General features: G+C 57.3%; 2 protein-coding genes across 2 annotated transcripts; one reads left to right on the top strand and one right to left on the bottom strand.

The window, feature by feature from the left end:
- Positions 1–6,195: 6,195 nt before the first annotated feature.
- Positions 6,196–9,389, top strand: BOLA3 (bolA family member 3). Its single transcript, XM_082495790.1, has 4 exons — positions 6,196–6,246; positions 7,607–7,730; positions 7,919–8,007; positions 9,276–9,389. Exons 1-4 carry the CDS (start codon positions 6,208–6,210, stop codon positions 9,345–9,347), a joined length of 324 nt encoding a protein of 107 aa, XP_082351916.1. The 5' UTR covers positions 6,196–6,207; the 3' UTR covers positions 9,348–9,389.
- Positions 9,390–9,509: 120 nt separating this feature from the next.
- Positions 9,510–17,012, bottom strand: MOB1A (MOB kinase activator 1A). The gene is made up of 6 exons (XM_082495736.1): positions 16,920–17,012; positions 14,220–14,386; positions 13,080–13,173; positions 11,091–11,224; positions 10,814–10,977; positions 9,510–10,174 (listed from the first exon to the last, which is right to left on the bottom strand). Exons 1-6 carry the CDS (start codon positions 16,931–16,933, stop codon positions 10,097–10,099), a joined length of 651 nt encoding a protein of 216 aa, XP_082351862.1. The 5' UTR covers positions 16,934–17,012; the 3' UTR covers positions 9,510–10,096.
- Between the last annotated feature and the right edge of the window lie 2,389 nt (positions 17,013–19,401).

Genomic DNA, 19,401 nt, shown 5'->3' with positions numbered 1-19,401 from the left:
CGCATATCAGGATTGTAAGAGTCGATGGCAAGTCAGATTTTAGGTATGCCCGCGGGCGATGCCGGTTCCGGCGCCGGGGACCCGCCGTGGCGTTGTGGTTCGGAGGGCGAAAAGGGGACCCGGCCGCTCCCCGCCAGTGGCGTTCGGCGGGGCCGGATTCGGGTGCCGGCCCCGGTTCGCATCGCCCTGGGGTCTGGTCTGACTGCGGTGGCCGGGGTGCCTTGCGAGCTTCGCCTGGATGGGTTTGGAGTCGGGAGGAAAAGGGATGCGTTCGGAGAAGGCGAGGGTCCGTCTAACCTGTCTAAGTCCTGCTTCCTCGGAGGGTTTTTTTCGGGAATTCGATCCGGCACGGCGTCGGCTCCGGCGGGTTCGACCCGGGTAAGCGGGGAGATGCCGGCGTCGCGGGTCGGGGAGCGAGAACTGCTGCAGTCTCAACGTTTTTACACTACATAACGTCTAACCTACCTCAAATCTCAGTCATTAAAAATTAGCACGCTTCAGACTTCTTCTACGAAAACTAGAAATCTATGCACAGCTCTTTACCCCTTGCTGCTGAGAGGCTGTTTTTCAAGCAAAATCTTTTCCTTTACCCGTCCCGGCGGCTGTGCTCGTCCCACCTGTGCCGAAGCCACGGCGCTAAGGGGGACTCGCTTGGGGAATGGGGGGGGGAGGGAGAATGTTTTTAATCGCTTCGGGGTGGGCTGGGGACCTAATTTTGCAGCAGGTTGTGGCCACAATGGTGCTAGAACAACGCCCGCGGTTAGAAACCCTGGGGAGAGCTCGGCGCGGGGCAGCCCCAACGGGCTCCTTGCCACCCGGCTTCGGTTTTTCCGGCCGCGATGCTTCGCCTCGGGCGGGGAACGGGGGACACGTTTTGGGGTGTCCCCCTCACCCCCCGTCTCGACGCTCTGGGGATGAGGCACGGGAAGGAGAAGGAAACCAGAATCCCTGAGGTGCCTCAATTGCTGATTTTTCCTTTTAATACTGGAGTATGCTTTGTGGGCTCTATAAGGCATATTTTTATTAAGTGAAATCTTCTAATAAAAACGGTGCTATGGTGTTTTAACAAACTGTATCACGCTTCTGCCTGATTCCATCTCGCTGAGGTGCTACTAATGTATATACGAAACTAGGGAACCAAGAGAAAAAAAAGATAAAAATATATATTAAAAAAAAAGCAATGTCGTTGAGAAGGAAGTTTACTTTTCCGGAGCGACAGCTCGAAGCGTGCCGGGAGCCGGTTGGGTTTATGCAAACTGAAATCGGTGCCGCGTCGGAGGTGTCTCACCGATCCCCTCCGGTGCGGGGCTGGTGTGCCGGTAGGAGAGCCGCGCGCGGTCGTGGTGCTTGGATGGGGTGCTCAGCCGCGGTGCTCGGCCACACATCGTGGATGTGGTGCTCACATGTGGTGCGTAGATGTGACGCTCGGCCATGGGGTGTGAACGTGGTGCTCGACCGCCGTGGTTGGACATGGTGCGTGGACAGGGTGCTCGGGCACGGTGCTCGACCGTGGTGCTTGGGCATGGTGACTGGGCTCGGTACTCGGGCACGGTGCTTGGATGTGGTGCGTGGACATGGTGCTTGGGCATGGTGCTTGGGCATGGTGCTTGGCCACGCATCATGGACACGGTGCTTGGGCATGGTGCTTGGACGTGGTGTGTGGACGTGGTGCTCGGGCACGGTGCTTGGCCACACATCATGGACATGGTGCTCGGGCATGGTGCTCAGACGTGGTGCGTGGACATGGTCCTCAGGCCCGGTGCTCAGACGTGGTGCGTGGACATGGTGCTCAGGCATGGTGCTCAGCCCATACGTCATGGACATGGTGCTCAGGCACAGTGCTCAGACGTGGTGCGTGGACATAGTGCTCGGGCATGGTGCTCGGGCCACACATCATGGACATGGCGCTCGGGCACAGTGCTCGGACGTGGTGCGTGGCCACAGTGCTCAGCCAGGGTGTGTGAACATGGTGCTTGGCCACTGCTTGACCACAGTGTTTAGACATGGTGCACGGACACGGTGCTCGACCACGGCACATGGACATGGTGCTCGACCACAGTGCTCGGCCGTGCATCGTGGACATGGTGCTCAGGCACGGTGCTCAACCGTGGTGCTCGGACATGGTGTGTGGACATGGTGCTCGGCCACGGTGCTCGGCCACGCATCATGGCCATAGTACTTGGGCACGGTGCTTGGACGTGGTGTGCGAACATGGTACTTGGCCATGGTGCTTGACCACGGTGCTTGGATGCGGTGCTTGGGCACTGCGCTCGATCACGTATCATGGGTGTGGTGCTTGGACATGGTGCATGGACATGGTGCTCAGGCACGGTGCTCGGCTACGCGTCATGGACATGGTGCTCAACCACGGTGCTTGGACATGGTGCGTGGGCATGGTGCTGGGGCACGGTGCCTGGACATGATGTGTGGACATGGTGCTTAGCCAGGGTGTGTGAACGTGGTGCTCAGCTGCGGTGCTCGGACATGGTGCGTGGACGTGGTGCTCAGTTGCGATAGGTGAACCTGGTGCTCGGCCGCAGTGCTTGGACAAGGTGTGTGGACATAGCGCTCAGCCAGGGGCTGTGAACGTGGTGCTTGGACATGGTGCTCAGCGACGGTGCTTGAACATGGTGCGTGGACACGGTGCTCGGGTAGGGCGCTCGGTCGGGTGCATGGGGGTGTTGTGCATGCACGGTGATCGTGCATGGTGCAAGGGCATGGTATGTCGATGCGGTGCTCGGGCACCATGCATGGACATGCTGCTTGGACATGGTGCTCAGATGTGGTGCTTGGGCACGGTGCACAGCCATGGTGCACGGCCATGGTGCTTGAACAGTGTGCACGGGCACAGAGAGGTTGCTCGGGCACCGTGCATGGGCATGGCGCATGGACGTGGTGCTTGGCCATGGTGCTTGGGCATGCTCCACAGATACAGTGCTTGGGAATGGTGGTCACCCACCATGCACGGCAGCGGGGCCTGGCCATGGTGGTTGGGCACAGTGGTCCCCCGCCACACGTGGACGCGGTGCTTGGGCGCAGTGCTCACCCACCATGCACAGACACGGTGCTTGGCCGTGGTCCTGGAGCATGGTGCTCACCCACCATGCACGGACACGGTTCTTGGCCATGGCGTTTGGGCATGATGCTCACCCACCGTGCAGGGACATGGTACTTGGCCATGGTGCTTGGGCATGGTGGTCAGCAACCACGCGTGGACACGATGCTTGGGCGTGGTGGTCACCCACCATGCGCAAACACAGTGCTCGGGCATGGTGCTCACCCACCGTGTGGTGACCATGGTGCTTGGGCGCGGCGTTCACCCACCATGTGTGGCCACGGTGCTTGGGCGTGGTAGTCACCAACCATGTATGGCCACGGTGTTTGGGCGTGGTAGTCACCAACCATGTGTGGCCACGGTGTTTGGCCATGGTGCTTGGGCATGATGGTCACCAACCATTGCGTGGACACGGTGCTTGGACGCGATGCTCACCCACCACGTGTGGAGACGGTGCTGGGGCGCGCTGCCCCGGCACAGACGTGGTGCTCGGCCACCGGTGCACCCCTGTGGCGCTTGGCCCCGGTGCTTCCCCGCCGCATGGCGCGCAGGCACCCCTCACCCCCACGCTTGCACAGACACCCCCGGCGCACGCAGGGCTGCACGCCCGCCCTCCCGGCACCGTACCCCGCCGCGGCCCCATGCCCACCGGCGCTCAGCACCGCGCTCCCCACCGCGCTCCCCCCCAACTCCTCGGGCTCCTTCTCCCCCCCCGCCCCAAATTCCCCGCATCCCCCCGTAGCCAGGGCTCGCCCGGGCACCCCGCTTCTGCCCCTCTCTTTTTTTTCCCCTTTTTTCCAGTTTTTTGGGGTTTTATTGGTGCTACTTTCTTCCCCTTTGGCTTCCTATCAGCGCCGGGGCAGCGGCGCCCCCGCGCCCCCCCACCCCCCCCACCCCAAACCAAGGCAAATACCTCACTCCCCTCCCCGACCCCCCCCCCCTAAAGGCGAGCGAAACTGGGGCAAATCTTTCCGAAATCAGGGATCCTTTCGCAGCGGTGTTTCTTCCTTAATTAATATTTTTATTCTTCCCCCCTTCTCCTCCCCCCCAACTTTATCCCTTTCCGCCCGGGTTTTTTCCTCAATTTTTTTGTTCCGCATCCTTCAGGGATTACAAACCGCCGTAATTTCAGCCTCAGTTTTATTCCAGGAGCAATTATTATTATTATTATTATTATTTTTTAATTTTTTTTTTTGGCCGGTGGGTTTTTGCCCCACGGCTCAAAAAAAAAAAAAAAAAAAAAAAAAAAGAAAAGAAGAGGTAATAATTCAAAAATCTTAAAATAAAGCGCCGTTTCTTCTCGGATTCGGGAATTCGGAGGGGTGTGGGGGGGTTATTTTTGGCGTTTTTGTTGGGTGTTTATTTTTTTTGTTGTTGGTTTTGGGTTTGGGTTTTTTTTTTTTTGGGATAATTGAGGAGGGGAGGTGGGACGGCGGCAGGCGGAGGTGGGGGGGCACCGCGGGGGTGTCCCGGCGGCTCCGAAAAATTCACACTTGAAGATTTCTTGGTCGGCTCGGGACTGTGGTTACTTGAAATGAAGTTTTTTTCCGGGGCGGATCGAGGACCGGTAGATTTTTTTCCCATGTCTCAAGGCAATAGGATTAATGTGTATTAAACTGTAGATACTTCTAGGACAGTAAATTTATGCTGATAATTTTATTTTGTATAATTTTCCCTTTTTCTTTTCTCCCCGCCTTTGTGTTTTGTGTCCCCCCTCCCCCCCCCTTTAACACCCATTTCTTTTTCCTTTCCCCCTCAGTGTTTTGGTAAATTTATTTTTTAGGATGCCTAAAAATTGCAAGTTTGGATCCTCCCCCCCCCCTTCCTTCCCTGGTTTTGGTTTTGTTGTTTTTTTTTTGTTTTGTTGTTGTTTTTTTTCCCTCGTTGGTTTTTTTTTTTTTTTTTTAATTTGTATTTTATTCTAAGTTACGCGCGGCCGGCCGGGCCGCGAAATGTATTATTCCTGATATCTTTAAAATATTGTGGGTGTTTTAATAAATTTTATATTTATTTTTTGCACTCAACACGTGGCCCCTGAACTCTCCGTTTCCTGCGGGGTGGGGTGGGGGGACCTGGAATGGGGAGGGGGGGTCTGTCAGGATGGGGCCCTGTCTATGGGATGGGGGGTCAGGATGGGGTCCTGTCCATGCGGGGGGTGGGGGGTGTGTGTGTCAGGATGGGGTCATGTCCCTGAGGAGGGGGTCAGGATGGGGCCCTGGAGATGGGATGGGGGGTCAGGATGGGGTCCTGTCCCTGGGGGGGGGGTGGTGGGGGTGGTGGTCAGGATGGGGTCCCATCTATGGGAATGGAGCAGCAGAATGGGGCCCTCCTTGGAGGGGGTGCAGGATGGGGCCTTGGGTATGGGATGGGGGGGGTCAGGATGGGGCCCTTTTGGGGGGGGATGAGGATGGGGTCCTGGATATGGGAATGGGGGTGCAGGATGGGGCCTTCTTTATTGAAAGGGGGGGTCAGGATGGGGCCCTGGAGATGGGATGGGGGGTCAGGATGGGGTCCTGTCCCTGGGGGGGCATGGGGTCGTCAGGATGGGGTCCCATCTATGGGAATGGAGCAGCAGAATGGGGCCCTCCTTGGAGGGGGTGCAGGATGGGGCCTTGGGTATGGGATGGGGGGGGTCAGGATGGGGCCTTTTTCGGGGGGTGATGAGGATGGGGTCCTGGATATGGGAATGGGGATGCAGGATGGGGCCTTCTTTATGGAAAGGGGGGGGCAGGATGGGGCCCTGGCTATGGGACTGGGGGGGGTTGGAGAATGGGGCCCTGTTTTGGATGGGGGGGGGGAACAGGATGAGGCCCTTTCGGAGGCGGGGGGGGGGAGCGGAGGGGGGGGGGATAAAGCCGTGCCTGGGGGAGGGTGTCAGGATGGGGTCATGTCCCTGAGGAGGGGGTCAGGATGGGGCCCTGGAGATGGGATAGGGGGTCAGGATGGGCCCCCTCTCCCCCTCCCGGTGTGGGTGTGGGGCCTACCCGCCTCCAGAGTCCTCCGAGCCCATAGGGGTCGCTGCGGCGGAAGCGGGAGGCGGGGGCAGCCCTGGCCCCGCCCCCCTGCGTTGCGAAGCGCGCGGCGATTGGCTAGGCGGGCAGTGACCCCGGCGCGCGGCTCTGCGTCCGGGCAGCGGGCGCGCGCCGCCCAGTATGGCCGCTGCTGCCGCGGGGCTGCTGTGCCGCGGGCCGGTGCGTGTCCTCTCTCTGTTTATTTATTTGTCTGTCTGTCTGTCTGTCTGTCTGTCCGTCCCTCCCTCTGTCTGTGCCCCCCTCCCAGTCAAGGGGTAGGGGGCGGGGGCGCTTGTCCGTTGTCCGAGACCCCCCTCCCAATTTCTTTGGGGGGGGGGGGTCCGTCTCCCCGCGTCTCCCTCTGTGTTCCCTCCGTGTTCCCTCCCTGTGGCGGTACAGGTAAGTAAGTGCGGCCTTCGCCTCCTCACGGTAAGTGTCCCCCCTCCCCCGTGCTGCTGAAGGCAGCCCCTCTCGTCCCCCTCCGGCCCCCCGGTACCGGCGAAGGCAGCTCCCCCCACTCCCCGGTACTCCCCCCCCCCCCCCCCCCCCCGTCCCTGGTGTCCCCCCCGGTGAAGGCAGCCTTCCTCCCCTCTCCCCGCTGCCCTTCTCCGCCTGGTGAAAGCAGCCGCCCTCGCCCGTTCCCGGTGCCCCCACCCCCCCGAGTGAAAGCAGCTTTCCCCCCCCCCTCCCTCCGGTGGCTTCCTGCCCCCCGCGGTGAAGGCAGCCTTACCCGCCCCGTGCCCCAGTCCCCGGTGAAAGCAGCCTCCCCCCCCGCCTCCCCGGTGAAAGCAGTCTTCCCCCCACCTTCCCCCGGTGCCCTCCTGCCCCCAGTGAAGGCGTCCTTACCCTTCCCTGTCCCCGGTGCCCTCCTCCCCCCGGTGAAGGCGTCCTTACCCTTCCCTGTCCCCGGTGCCCTCCTGCCCCCCGGTGAAGGCGTCCTTACCCTTCCCTGTCCCCGGTGCCCTCCTGCCCCCCGGTGAAGGCGTCCTTACCCTTCCCTGTCCCCGGTGCCCTCCTGCCCCCCGGTGAAGGCGTCCTTACCCTTCCCTGTCCCCGGTGCCCTCCTGCCCCCCGGTGAAGGCGTCCTTACCCTTCCCTGTCCCCGGTGCCCTCCTCCCCCCGGTGAAAGCAGTCTTTCCCCCTCACCGTGCCCCCCTCCCTGGTGAAGGCAGCCTGCCCTCCCCTGGCCCCCCTGTCCCTAGTGCATCCCCCCCAGTGAAGGCTGCTTTTCCTCCCCTCCCTCGGAGCCCCCCCCCCTCTGGTGAAAGAAGCCTTCCTCCCCTGGTTTCCCCCCCCCGCCGGTGAAGGCAGCCCCCCGCAACTCCCTGATGCCCTCCCCCCTCCTGCTATGGTGATGGCAGCCTTCTCCCCCCACCCACCTTTCCCAGTTGCTCCTCCCTGTAGCAAAGGCAGCTTTCCCCCCCCCCAACGCTGGTGCAGGCACCCCCGGTCTGCTGAACCCCTGTGGGGTTTCATATCTGCCCACCCCAAAGGGTTTCTGAATGGTATTTTTGCCCCCCCCCCCCCCCTCCCCCCGCAGCTCTTTCTGCGCCGCAGCACCTGGCGAAGCTTCGCCTCGCAGACGGACGGGGAGGCTCGAGTGACCCGGGTCCTGCGGGAGAAGTTCCCCCGCGCTTCCGCCATCAAAGTTGTGGATATATCAGGTACAGAAAAAAGCTCTTTATGTCCTCTACCCTCCCCAAACCTTCCATGTGCTTTCCAAGGGAGGAATTGAGTCTGTCCCTGCCCCCCCCCGCCCCTTGCTAGGGATCCAAAAGGATCAGGAACTGGGGGGGGGCACAAAGGACTGTGGTCTTCACTCAAGTATTTACCACTGTATTTATTTTTCTAGGAGGTTGTGGCGCCATGTACGAAATTCACATCGAGTCTGAGGATTTCAGAGAGAAGCGAACAGTGCAACAGCACCAGATGGTTAACCAGGTGAGGGGGGGGGCTGTGGCCTGGCTGGTGACAATGGTGTTTGGACACTGGGGTGTGTGGTGCTTTGTGCTTGCACTGCCTGTGTGGCACTTGGAGCTGAGCCTGCTGCCTGCAGCATGTTGTCATCGGGCTCTGTGTGCGCAGCGCTTTGGTGCAGCACGCTGATTGTGTGTGTAGCACTAATTACGCACATGCAATTGGTGTGCCAAACTGCAGTGCTGTGCGTATGTGGTGCAAGTGCTGCACAGGCACACACACTGTGAGTGTGATGGGGACACGCAGTGTGTCTCAGTAGCTCTTTATTGGGAGGGAGCAAAGATCACTGTGGCTCTTCCTTCTCCCCCAGTGAAGACGAGCATGGCTCTACCCAGTAAAGGCCAGCATAGCTCGCTCTTCCCTCCCAGTAAAGGCTAGTGTGCTCTTCTTTGCCTCCCAGTAAAGGCCTGCATGGCTCTTCCCAGTAAAAGGTGAGTGTGGCTCTTCCCTGATAAAGAGCTGGGAACACCAGTTTAGCTCTGTGTGTGCAGTTCAGCACACAGTGCCCCGTACAAAGTGCTGTGCACACATGGTGTGAGGATTGTGTGTCTGCACACTGTCCCTTCTCAGTAAACACTTCCCCCCGCCAAAATTGGGCTACACAAAGAACTACACTGTGTGGGTTTTTATTATTGGTATTTACACATATGCAGTTGGTGTGGTGTGTGGGTGCAGTGAGGGGTTGAGTGCTGGTCTTTGGTGGGGGGGAAGCCCTACACTTTATTATGGGGAGGGGGTCCAAAGCCCACTCTCCCTCACTACAGGGGAAAAAGTGTAGCCTGCCCTCCCTGCCAAATAAACCACTTGCTGTGCAAGCACACACACCAAACATTTGCAGGATTAGGCACCTGAGTCTTTGGCATACACAATTGTTTTGGACAGTCATGGTGAACAGCAGAGCTGCGTGCTCATTGGAAGTGCCACTAAGTTCAACATGAGTACATTGAAGCAGCAGCACTCTCCTCCAGCAATGTGTGCACATCAAACTGCAGGGAAGGGTGTTCACATATTCCACACTAACAAAACTGCATGTGAGGTGGCTTTTTCCTTATTTACTGGGAAGGCAGGACTGGGGTTAACCCCAGTCACTGCAGTACTCAAGCATCATGGTACATGCACCACATGGTGTAGTGCATGGCTGCACAGTGCAGACAAAAACCTGCTACATGGCTACATGTGTTGCTGCTGAGAGAGTGTACACTGATGCTCAGCACTGATGTCATGTGTTGCAGGCACTGAGCGAGGAGATCAAGAGCATGCATGGACTGCGCATCTTCACCTCCACCCCCAAACCAGTTCAATAAAGATGCTTGCCTGGGTGGCCACCCGGACTACCTGTAGTAACAGTCCTTAAGTCCTGCGTTTTCAATTAAGCACCTGTGCAGGGCAACAATCAGGCACCTGTGGTGGGATTGGGGGGCTGCACAGGGAGGGGGAAGGAAGGAGAAGAGACACCCTCTTCCTCTGAGAGAAGAGCAGGAAGGAAAAACTTTTATTGTTATTATTGCTGGGTCCCTGCCTCAGCCCCACCACACCGGGGACAGGAGCCCATCAGACCAGGCACTTCTTTTCCTCCCCCCCACAATGCTGTTGCCAAAGGGGAGCTTAAGGCTCTAAGTGCACCTCATCTGGAAAAAAAAGCACTTCCAAAAATAAGCTGAGCCACTCCGCTTTCACCCTGGGCGTCGGGCTGCTCGCAGGCCAAGCGCTGTGTCTGTGGGGGCCAGAGGAAAACTTGAGTAGAAAGCAGCAGCGCAGCACTTGAACTTTGCCCGTGGGGAACAAATTCTGCTCTGAGGCTGAGTCCCATCGAGAGTGCAGCTTTGCCAGACTGGAGCCCAGTGGATTACACGGGGCACGTCACCGCAGCACGGCCAAAAACTTTACACCAACACAGGCGGCTGCACAGTAGAAGCGATGCTTGGCCTCTGAGACGGGCGCCATTCGGAGTGCTGTCCGGTGTCTCGGGGCTCACACTGCTGAAGGCAAAGCGTAGAAGTGGCTGGCGTACAAAGTGGACAGGAGTGGCCAAAAGGGTCCTCCCAGGGAAAGTTTATCTGTCCTTGGAGCCCAGCTTCTCGATCAGTTCCTGCAGAGGAGCCAGCTCCCGCCTGTCAATCAAGTTGAATTCCTAGCAGGGAAAAAAGAAACACAACAGAAAAACTAAAGAGCTGCCGGAAAACACATCTCAACACACACCAGCTCCGAGAGATCCTCTGAAGGGCATTACTGCAGCAGCCACTGCTCCTGTTTCTCTGTGGAGAAATTCAGCATTTCACCCCAGAAAAAGCTTCCTTGTCTCAAAGTATCATGCTGCTCAACTTGCACGTGCGGTCACAGAACAGGCTGTTAAAATACTGACAAAGCGGGGAAGAAAAAGAAAAAATAGACAAAAGGTGCTGCTGCTGCTGCTGTTTCCAAGTCAAATCTTGAGCTACAAAAGCCCCAAGTTCTCCTCCGAGCCTGGTTTCTTTTGCAGCACATCGATAGCTCAAACCTGAGAGGGAAATTCAAGCGCTTGCAGCCAACTCGGCCACACTTCCTGAAAGAAAAAAAAAGAAAACCCAAACCCCGACGCCACAAACCCACAGCGCCACAGCTGAACGGTTCGCACGATACTGAGGGTGGGAGCTGAGACTATCTTCCAGCAGACGCCACAGCTGCAGATCTTCAAAGGGCGAGGAGGCACTTAAAATCCAACTCCCTTGAAAAGCAAACGGGGAACAAGACCCCCCAGAAGCAGACGACCGGCTGCTGTTTCGTGACTCACCTGCACGAAGAAGATAAAGTGCTTGAAGGAGGTGTTGAGGTGGGCCTCCTCCTGCAGCCGCATGACTGAATCGAAGTGCTGGTGGTAGATGTGGGCGTAGACGCGGAACAGCCGCTTCAGGATCGTCTTGGCCACCGACATGAAGTTCTTGGGAAAAGGGACACCTGAAATGCACCAACGCGCACAGATGAGTCCTTCAGTTCGGTCAGAAGGACCAAAGCGAGACCGTCCGGCAGCATCTTGGTCCTCTATGCGAGGCCCGTTGCATCACGCTTACCGATCTTTGAAGGGAAGAGCGTTTCGTCATCCAGCTGGTCCTGCACCCACGTCATCAAGTAATCGATGTACTTTGGAGCCGAGCACTTGATCGGCTTCTTTATGTTGGTGCCGTCTGCCCAGTGGTACTCGTACCTGCGGGGAGAGGGAAGGAAAATAAATTCTTTGCTCCAAGAGGGAAATTTGCATTTTCCGGCCCCGCAACTTCCTCCTTATCTCTGTAAGGAGTGACGCTGCAACACTCGTACTCCTCAGGAGCAACAAGAGCAGCACTTTGCCTTTCCGAGTTTCTTAAGCACGACACTACAGTCACAGTTAATACCTCCACAGCCATCGCCCACAGGGTTTATGCTCAAAAGTAAACTTAACTTCGCAGCAACCTCCTCAACATTTCCTCAAAATGAGACCAAAACTGGCCAGAAGGGAAGTGTCACGGCCATCGCCCACCAACTGAATCGATTCACCTATGGCTTTTAGACACCCTCCAGGAATTTGGCGCTCCCTCTCCCCTCAGAGAGACCTGCCCTGGAGCCGCACGTTAGCCAAAGGCTTTTGGAAGCCGCCGTCTCAAATGGACACACGTACTTATCGATCCCAGGGCAGACACTGACTATAACATGACACAACACCACCGCCCGCTTTCTCTGCGATCTTTTGCAAAGTCCTTCAAAAGCACAGGGAAAACCCCCACGTTTCGACTGTCGCCTGTTGACTGACGACAAGTGAAAACGAACAGTGCCATTTAAACAGGAAGTCGTTACAGGAAACGTCCCCAAATATAGAAACAGGAACTTGCAATCTAGATAACTTCTGGGTAGAAAAGGGGGGCAGGATGTTATACAGCACCCTACGAATACTGCCCACCGGCCAGACTCCACGCAGCTGCGCCAAAACCAGAGCCTCCAGTAACCTTCCAAACAAGATACCCTGCTGCAGCTTCACCTCGACAAAATGCACAAGTGTCAAACCAACACGTAATATTCCTCTCCCTGCAGGTATTCACACCTCCTAAAAACAAGGCACCCCAAATACACCTGCATTATTTCCCTTCCACTTTCCCCCCGTGCCCTGACTTCCTCCTACAAAGCGGTTACACCACATCAGCGTGCTAAACGTGCCTCCCGAAAGCCATCGCCCGTGCATCTGGCCTGCGCGACGAGCACCAGTGCAAATCGAGGCACAACAGCCCCTAAACCCACCTGCGGACATCACACCCTTTCACAGTCTGTGCCAGGATAAGTGTGTTTCAGGCCAGGCCGATTCAACTGGACGCATCGTAGCGGCCTTGATACGGCGTAGGGATCGGCAAGACTCAAAAGGCGCTTGGCCGTTCCCTACTGCACCTACCAGTCTCTATAAGCACAAGGTTCCCTTCCCAGTTTGAACTCCCCACAACAGCAGCGTCGGGTTGCCCTTTTCTCCCCGCAGTCATTGCACGCACCATACAGTAACCCAAACTGAGCGTTCGCCTGCCTCGCGCTGTCTCACATCCCACTTTGTGCAGGCAGCGGCATCTTTAGAATCTCTCGTGCTCAGAAAAACCACCCTACGGCCTCTCAGAGCACCGGCTCTGTGACACAGCACGTCAGGAGGTTACTATAAGACTTTGACAGCAAGATCAGACACTTCCAGTCAATTTAGATCTCTTGCGTTCCTTAAAATAACCCATTTCAATGCACCTTTTCAGCTTCCAGACAACACAGGGAACTGATCAGCAGGGGGAAGAGAGATCCCCATGCACGCTTCCTCAGACAAATACACAACACGCCAGACAAACTGACAGCTACCGATGCCATGCAGCCTCCCTAACGGACAGTGTGGCTTCGCGTGCGGGTAAGTGGCGCAGCAGGAGCACAACGCTGCGCCTTGACCTGATCTGGATGCGTCCTGTCCTCATTGTAGCTTCTTTCTATGCACGCTCGAGCAACCTGCGCGCCCGCCTGCTTCCCCACATTTAAATTATGGCTGTAGACCACAGTAAACTTCCTACCTTGGTCCTGCAGACATGACCGGACAGCTCGCCTCCGTGCAGAACTCCGTAATGGTCCCGTACAGCATGTTGATTTGGTTGAAGAAATCCACCGCTGGAAAGGAAACGTACCAAGTTTACTCAAAGTGCAAACGCAAAGCGGACTGAGCGCCGGTCCGCTCTCGTTCAGCTGACGCAGCCTCCGAGGGTCACTGTCGCAGGAGTGAACGCGCTGCAAAAACTCAGCAGAAACAAAACTCCCCCTTCCCTACGGCGTCACGTGGCTGACGACTTCGAGACACTTTCACCTTCTAGGAATGTGAATTGGCCTGTCAGCGTTTCACTGTCTGGCTACCGCCCCTAACCAATTTGTACAGCATAAAACTCCGCTTTAGCCTTCCATACCTTGGAAATGGCCGATTTAGGTTCCAGGCACCTTTGAAAAACGACAGTACCTCAAAAACCAGATCGATTTTGATAATACAGCAGACCTTCCTCAGGTTGAACGCTTGTGGCCTGACTTAACGTTCTCCATTGCTCAAAACTATTTTTCCTCCTTTAATCTCCAAAGAAACAAAGTTCAAGGCCAGGGAAAGCAACTGCTAAAAGCAAAATAAATGGGTAGTATTTGCCTTTTTACACCAATGCATGCGGCAATAATAAAATGAAATTAGAAAACAAAAAAAGGAACTCCTCAAACCTCGAGTTCAGTGGACAATGCAGTTCCACTTTCTCCCTGGGCTACTCACTGCCACCGCTTTTGCGGCTGACACTGCTAACTAATTCCAAATACAAACACTCGAGGCTTATTCCCAAGTACAAAAATAACCATTCACAAACCTAATCGCCTTTGCAAGTCTGAACTCAAAAAACCCACCCCAAAACCACAACGGTGTAGGTTTGGGTTTGTTTCTCCCTTTTTTGCACGCTTCCAGAGCGCAACGCCCCATTGACAAAGGACCTGTCTGCCATCGGCATGTCGCACCGCTTACTTTCCTTTTATCCCAACTTGGTTACCTCAACAGAGCGTGCCTAGGGTAAGAATTTCATTTAGAGAAGCTTCTAGCTTCTTTTAAGGATAAAACCCAGAGATTTTTGGTTTTCCCAATCCACCTCCACGCTTAGGCGGATCCCTCTTTCATAGCATTTCATAGGACTTACTGTTAACCGCGATCCACTCGTTAAGGTCCTCTCCCTCCGGCAACATAACCGCTTGTCTAAGGTTACCGCTCCCCAGAGTCGCTTCCGCATGTTTCAAGAGTTCATACTGATGGGAGCCTTCAGGAATGTTCTTCTTGGGTTTGAATGTTTTCGAAGATCGACTCCCACTGACAAGAGGGAAAATGTTTCCAGTCAGTCCTTTAACAGCAGTCCCTTCCCAGAAACATTTCCCATATTACCCCTCGCCATCCAGCACTTTTAACTGGGGTGACGCCGGCTGTTCCCCGTTTCCCCCGCCGTCGGGGCAAACGGGTCCTACGTGCAAGCCAAAGCGTTTCAGACAGCATCGCTAAAAAGCCGCCCGCACGCTTTCCTCTTTCACCTACCCTTTTTAATTATCACAAACATTCCGTGCAAAGGCCCAAAGACTCATCAAGCGACACTCGCTTTTGACCACGGAAAGACAAGCCCACATAACCTCACTGGGGAACGATACAACCTGCCGCTAGGTCGGTTTGACGGTGGCAAATATTAGACGCTCAGTGCTCAAACGCACCGTAGAAAACAGCTTGCTAAAAATAGCATCTTAACAGACTCCAGCCCCGAAATGCAAATAGTTATTGTACTCTTCTCTCGCTGTGTTGTACCGACAGCTGTGCTCAGCAGCGCAGCCACCGCACAACTCCTCGCCAAACTACCCCCCATCCCTCCAACGGGGCCAACAGTACCGCAGCTTCTCCCCAAACAGCCAACCCTGCCAAAAACTGGATGAATTTCAATACCTCCCAACCACAAAACCTTAACTTGCAGACCCCGCCAGCTCTCTGCTTCTAAGCAAAAGTGATGCAAACGACAGGACGGCCAGGGCCAAAGCACGGCTCAAGGGAAACGGGCATCTCTGGCGCGCGCCGCTCGGCATCGCTGGCGTCCTGCCCCCGTTTCATGCAACCGGACGTGTTTGGTTGGCACACACCTCACGGCTGCTTCCTGGTGCAACCTTACAGCTTTACACACTCTGTTTACGTGCAGCGCTCGGTGCGGAAATGTAGGGTAAGTCTTACCCAAAGCCCACCCAAGTGTAAGCCACACACCCACGGGACGAAGGCCTCATCTTTTCCACCTCATCCCACACCCCCAAAGCCCCTTCCCATCTCCCAGGGCCTCCCACTATAGCAGAGCCTCCCTGCAGACACCCCCACCCCCTCTTCCCCTGGAAGACCAACCCCTCAAATTCTCCCCACCTGGGGGGGGATTAATCCTTGCAAGACAACCCCTCTCCAGAGCCCTCCCTCTAAGGCTGCCCCCCATACACCCCTCAAAACCCCAGTAAGCGTCATGGAAGGGTCCAGGGGGGCATCTGCCCTCCAGGGCCACCCTGCTGCTAGCCCCACTCCTCCACATCCCAGCCCTATGAGACACCCTCTCTCACCCCGCCTTCCTCCCAAAAAAACCACTACACCCCCAGGACTTCCTCCACAGAACTATACTCCTCCCCATATCCCTCCAGGGCCTCCTCCCTAAGTCTTCCTCAGTCCCTCCTCGTACATCCCTGGGGACTCTTTTCAAAGACTTCCCCCCTCCATACATGCCCAAGCACCCCCCTCCAAGCCCCTTGTGAGTCCCCCAGGGCCTCTACCCAAGCCACCCAAGGCTTCCTCCTAAAACTTCCCTTAAGAGCCCTCCCCTGTCTCACCGCAAGGCTTTCCTCAGCTCCTGGGGACCACTGGGGCCTCTGACCCTCAAAAAGCCTTCCTGGAGGCTCAGGACTTCCCTCAGGACCTCCCCCTCACCACACCCTTCTCAAGCTGCCAAATTCAGCCAGTACCCTCTGCCAAGGCCGTCCTCAGCACCCCCCTGCCCCAGGAATCCCCCCCAGGGCCTCCCCAAAAGCCTTCCTCCCCCTCCAGCACCCCACAGACCCAGTCCCAAGGCCTCCCCAAATGGTCCCCCCTCCCCAACAACCTCTCACAAACCAAGCCCAAGTAGCCCCCCAACCCTTTCACAACCCTCCTAAAGACCAAAGCCCCTCAGAGACCCCCTTCCCCCAAGACCTTTCTCCCCCCACACACACACCCAAAGCCCCTCACAGCCACCCCACTCCCTCAGGGTCTCCCCAAACGCTCCCCCCCAATACTGCTCACAGACAAAGCCCTCCTCCTCCCCCCCAATCCTCTCACAACCCTCCCAAAGCCCCTCACAGACACCCCCACCCCTAAGTCCTTTCTCCTCCCCACCCACCCCCCAAGCCCCTCACAGCCACCCCACTCCCTCAGGGCCTCCCCAAACACTCCCCCCCTCCAACACCTCTCACAAACCAAGCCCAAGTCACCGCCCCACCCCTCCAAATCCTCTGACAACCCTCCCAAAGCCCCTCACGGACTCCCTTCCCAAAGGCCTTTCTCTTTCCACAACCCCCCCCAAAGCCCCTCACAACCACTCTGCTCCCTCAGGGCGTCCCCAAACGCTCCCCCCCTCCAATACCTCTCACAAACCAAGCCCAAGTCCCCCCCATCCCCCTCAAATCCCCTCACAACCCTCCCAAATCCTCTCACAGACCCCTCCCCAGAGGCCTTCCCCCCCCCCCCAAGCCTCTCACGCAGTCCCTCCCTAAAGGCCCTTCTCCCTCCCCCCCCCCCGCCGCCCCTCACAGCCACCCTTCCACCCCCCCGGGGCCTCCCGCGAGGCACCCCCGGCACTCACAAGAGGAAGCTCATGGCGAGAGGAGCGGAGCGGAGCGGGGCCGGGCCGAGGCGAAAGCGGCGGCGGCGCCGGCGGCTGCTCGCGCGCGGCCCCAGCTCCTCGCGGGCAGCGCCCGCCCTGCCGCGCCCCGCCCCGCCGCCAACTCTCGCGAGAACTCAGGCCGAGGGGAGGGGCTTCATACCGAAGGAGGCGGGGCCTCGCGGGGAGGGGGCGGGGGCTCGCACGGCGTCATCACCATAGCAACAGCCTCGAGGCCCGAACTCCGCGCGGGGCTGGGCCGGCCTCGGCCCCGCCATGGGCCTGGGGACCCTCATAGCCCCCTCCCCGCGGGTCTGAGCCCCCTCCTCATGGCCTAGGGACCCTCAAACCCTCCTCCACATGGGCCAGGGGACCTCCCATAGGCCTGGGCATCCCCAGAGACCTTCCCCATGGGCCCAAGGGCCCCCAGAGCCCCCTCCTCATGGGCCTAGGGACCCTCAAAGCCCCCTCCCCCTGGGCCTGGGGACAGCCCATAGGCCTGAGCACCTCCATAGACCTTCCCCATGGGCCTAAGGACCCCCAGAGCCCCCTCTCCCTGGGCCTGGGCATGCCCCATAGGCCCGGGGACCCTCAAAGTCCCCTCCCCAAGGGCCTGTGGAGCCCCCCATGCACCTAGGTACCCTCAGAGCCCCCTCCTTATGGGCCTGGGGACCCTCAAAGCCCCCTCCACAATAAGTCTGGGGAACCCCATCGGCCTGGGTGCCCCCAAAGACCTTCCCCGTGGGCCTGGGCATCCCCAGAGCCTCCTCCCCCTGGGCTTAGGCATACCCCATGGGCCTGGGGACACCTGGAGGCCTCTCCCCATGGGCCTGAAGACCCTCAAAGCCTCCTCACCTTATGGGCCTGGGCAGACCCCCATGGGTCTGGGCACTTCCTGAGCCCCTTCCCCATCAGTCTGGGCACCCCCATGGGCCTGGGTGCCGCCCCCCCCCATGGACCATCCTCCCCCAACTCACAGGTGCTTCCCCCAACCCCCCATCCACCCCCCAACCACCACCATCTTATTTCAGCACCCCCTTTTCAGCATTGCGCCAGGCCGGGTCTGTACACCCCATCCAGCCCCCCAAACCAACGTCATGGGCTGAAATTCCCCTAAAACATCTTAAAGTTTGTCGAGCCCTTTTCCCAGGGCTGCTTTCGGCAGGTTTTCACCCTTTTTTGGCAGCTACACGACCCTTCCATCTCTTATCTTAGTAATAACCTGCTGTTATTAACCTAAAAAAAAAGTCACTTTTAAAACCAGGCAGTGACCGTAGTGCCTCTAAACAAGTTAAGAACTAAAATAAACACTGTGAGGTTATTTTAGCTCGCGGCCAGGCTGCCTCCCGCAGCTCTCACAAGCGGCACGGTGTGGAGCTGGCTGCGTTAGGACACGTCATGGGGAGGGCGGCTGGTGATGCTTAGTATTTATTTGACACTCAGGGAGGATAAAAACCTCCCCAGACTTTACCAAACACCTCAATAACCTTGAGATAAACCCCCAATGGTCCCTTTTGCAGCTCAGGGAGCACATAGGGTAAAGCCAAGGAAAATAAACACACGGGGGATGGGTAAACTTGCTCAGGACGGGTTCCCAAGGACGTACAGACTCTCTTTTTACCTCTTTACCGTGCAGGTTTCTTGCTTCCTTCCACCCAACGCTGGGGAGCATCATTCACGCCCGTCCCAACCCAATCCGGTGCCATGGGCCGGCAAACGCCACAGGGGATCTGTTAAAAAGCGAATAATTAACAATATTTAGTTCTGCACAAAAGCATTCCTATAGAGAACGTGGCCAGAAATGGCATAGGAATGCAAATGGTGAGCAATGGGGTCCCTGGCGCTGGCGATGGATGCTGGCAGATGGCTGCCCCAGCACTAACACCAACCCCATTTTCAGCCCTAACTCCAGTCCCAGCCCCAATTCAAGCTTTATAACCCCAAGACCAGCCCTAACCCCAATCCCAGTCCTGATCACAGCTCTAACCCCCATCCCAGCTTTAACCCCAGTCCCAGTCCCAATCGCAGCTCTAGAGCCAATCCCAGCTCCAGTCGCAGCTTTAACCCCCATTCCAGTCCCGATCCCAGCCCTAACTCCAATCCCAGTCCCAATCCCAGTTCTAACCCCCATCCCAGTCCCTAACCCAGCCCTAACCCCAATCCCAGCTCTAACCCCTATGTTGGTTCCCAGTCCCAGTTTTAACCCCCATCCCAGTTCCCAATCCCAGCCCTAACCCCAACCTCAGTTCTAATGCCAATCCCAGCTGTAATCCTCATCCCAGCTCCAATCCCAGCCCTAATCCTCATCCCAGCTCCAATCCCAGCCCTAACCCTCATCCCTGTTCCCAGTCCCAGCTCTAACCCCCATCCCAGTTCCCAATCCCAGCCCTAACCCCATTCCCATTCTCCCTCTCAGCCCTAATCCCACCCGAACCCCAACTCAAATCGCAGGTTTAAACCTGAC

The sequence above is a fragment of the Vanellus vanellus genome, assembly GCF_965231255.1.
Source record: "Vanellus vanellus genome assembly, chromosome: 26".
Lineage (NCBI taxonomy): Eukaryota > Metazoa > Chordata > Aves > Charadriiformes > Charadriidae > Vanellus > Vanellus vanellus.
This window is presented reverse-complemented; position numbering and strand designations above follow the sequence as displayed.

What these genes read in the sequence shown, in the direction of transcription:
- BOLA3 (XM_082495790.1), top strand. Translation starts at nt 6,208, where the DNA reads ATGGCCGCTGCTGCCGCGGGGCTGCTGTGCCGCGGGCCG. An exon ending in GGCTGCTGTGCCGCGGGCCG is followed by an intron (nt 6,247 to 7,606) that starts GTGCGTGTCCTC and finishes CTCCCCCCGCAG; the next exon opens with CTCTTTCTGCGCCGCAGCAC. An exon ending in CAAAGTTGTGGATATATCAG is followed by an intron (nt 7,731 to 7,918) that starts GTACAGAAAAAA and finishes TTATTTTTCTAG; the next exon opens with GAGGTTGTGGCGCCATGTAC.
- MOB1A (XM_082495736.1), bottom strand. An exon ending in GTCATGTCTGCAGGACCAAG is followed by an intron (nt 11,225 to 13,079) that starts GTAGGAAGTTTA and finishes CTCTCCCCGCAG; the next exon opens with GTACGAGTACCACTGGGCAG. An exon ending in ACTTTATCTTCTTCGTGCAG is followed by an intron (nt 10,175 to 10,813) that starts GTGAGTCACGAA and finishes TTTCCCTGCTAG; the next exon opens with GAATTCAACTTGATTGACAG.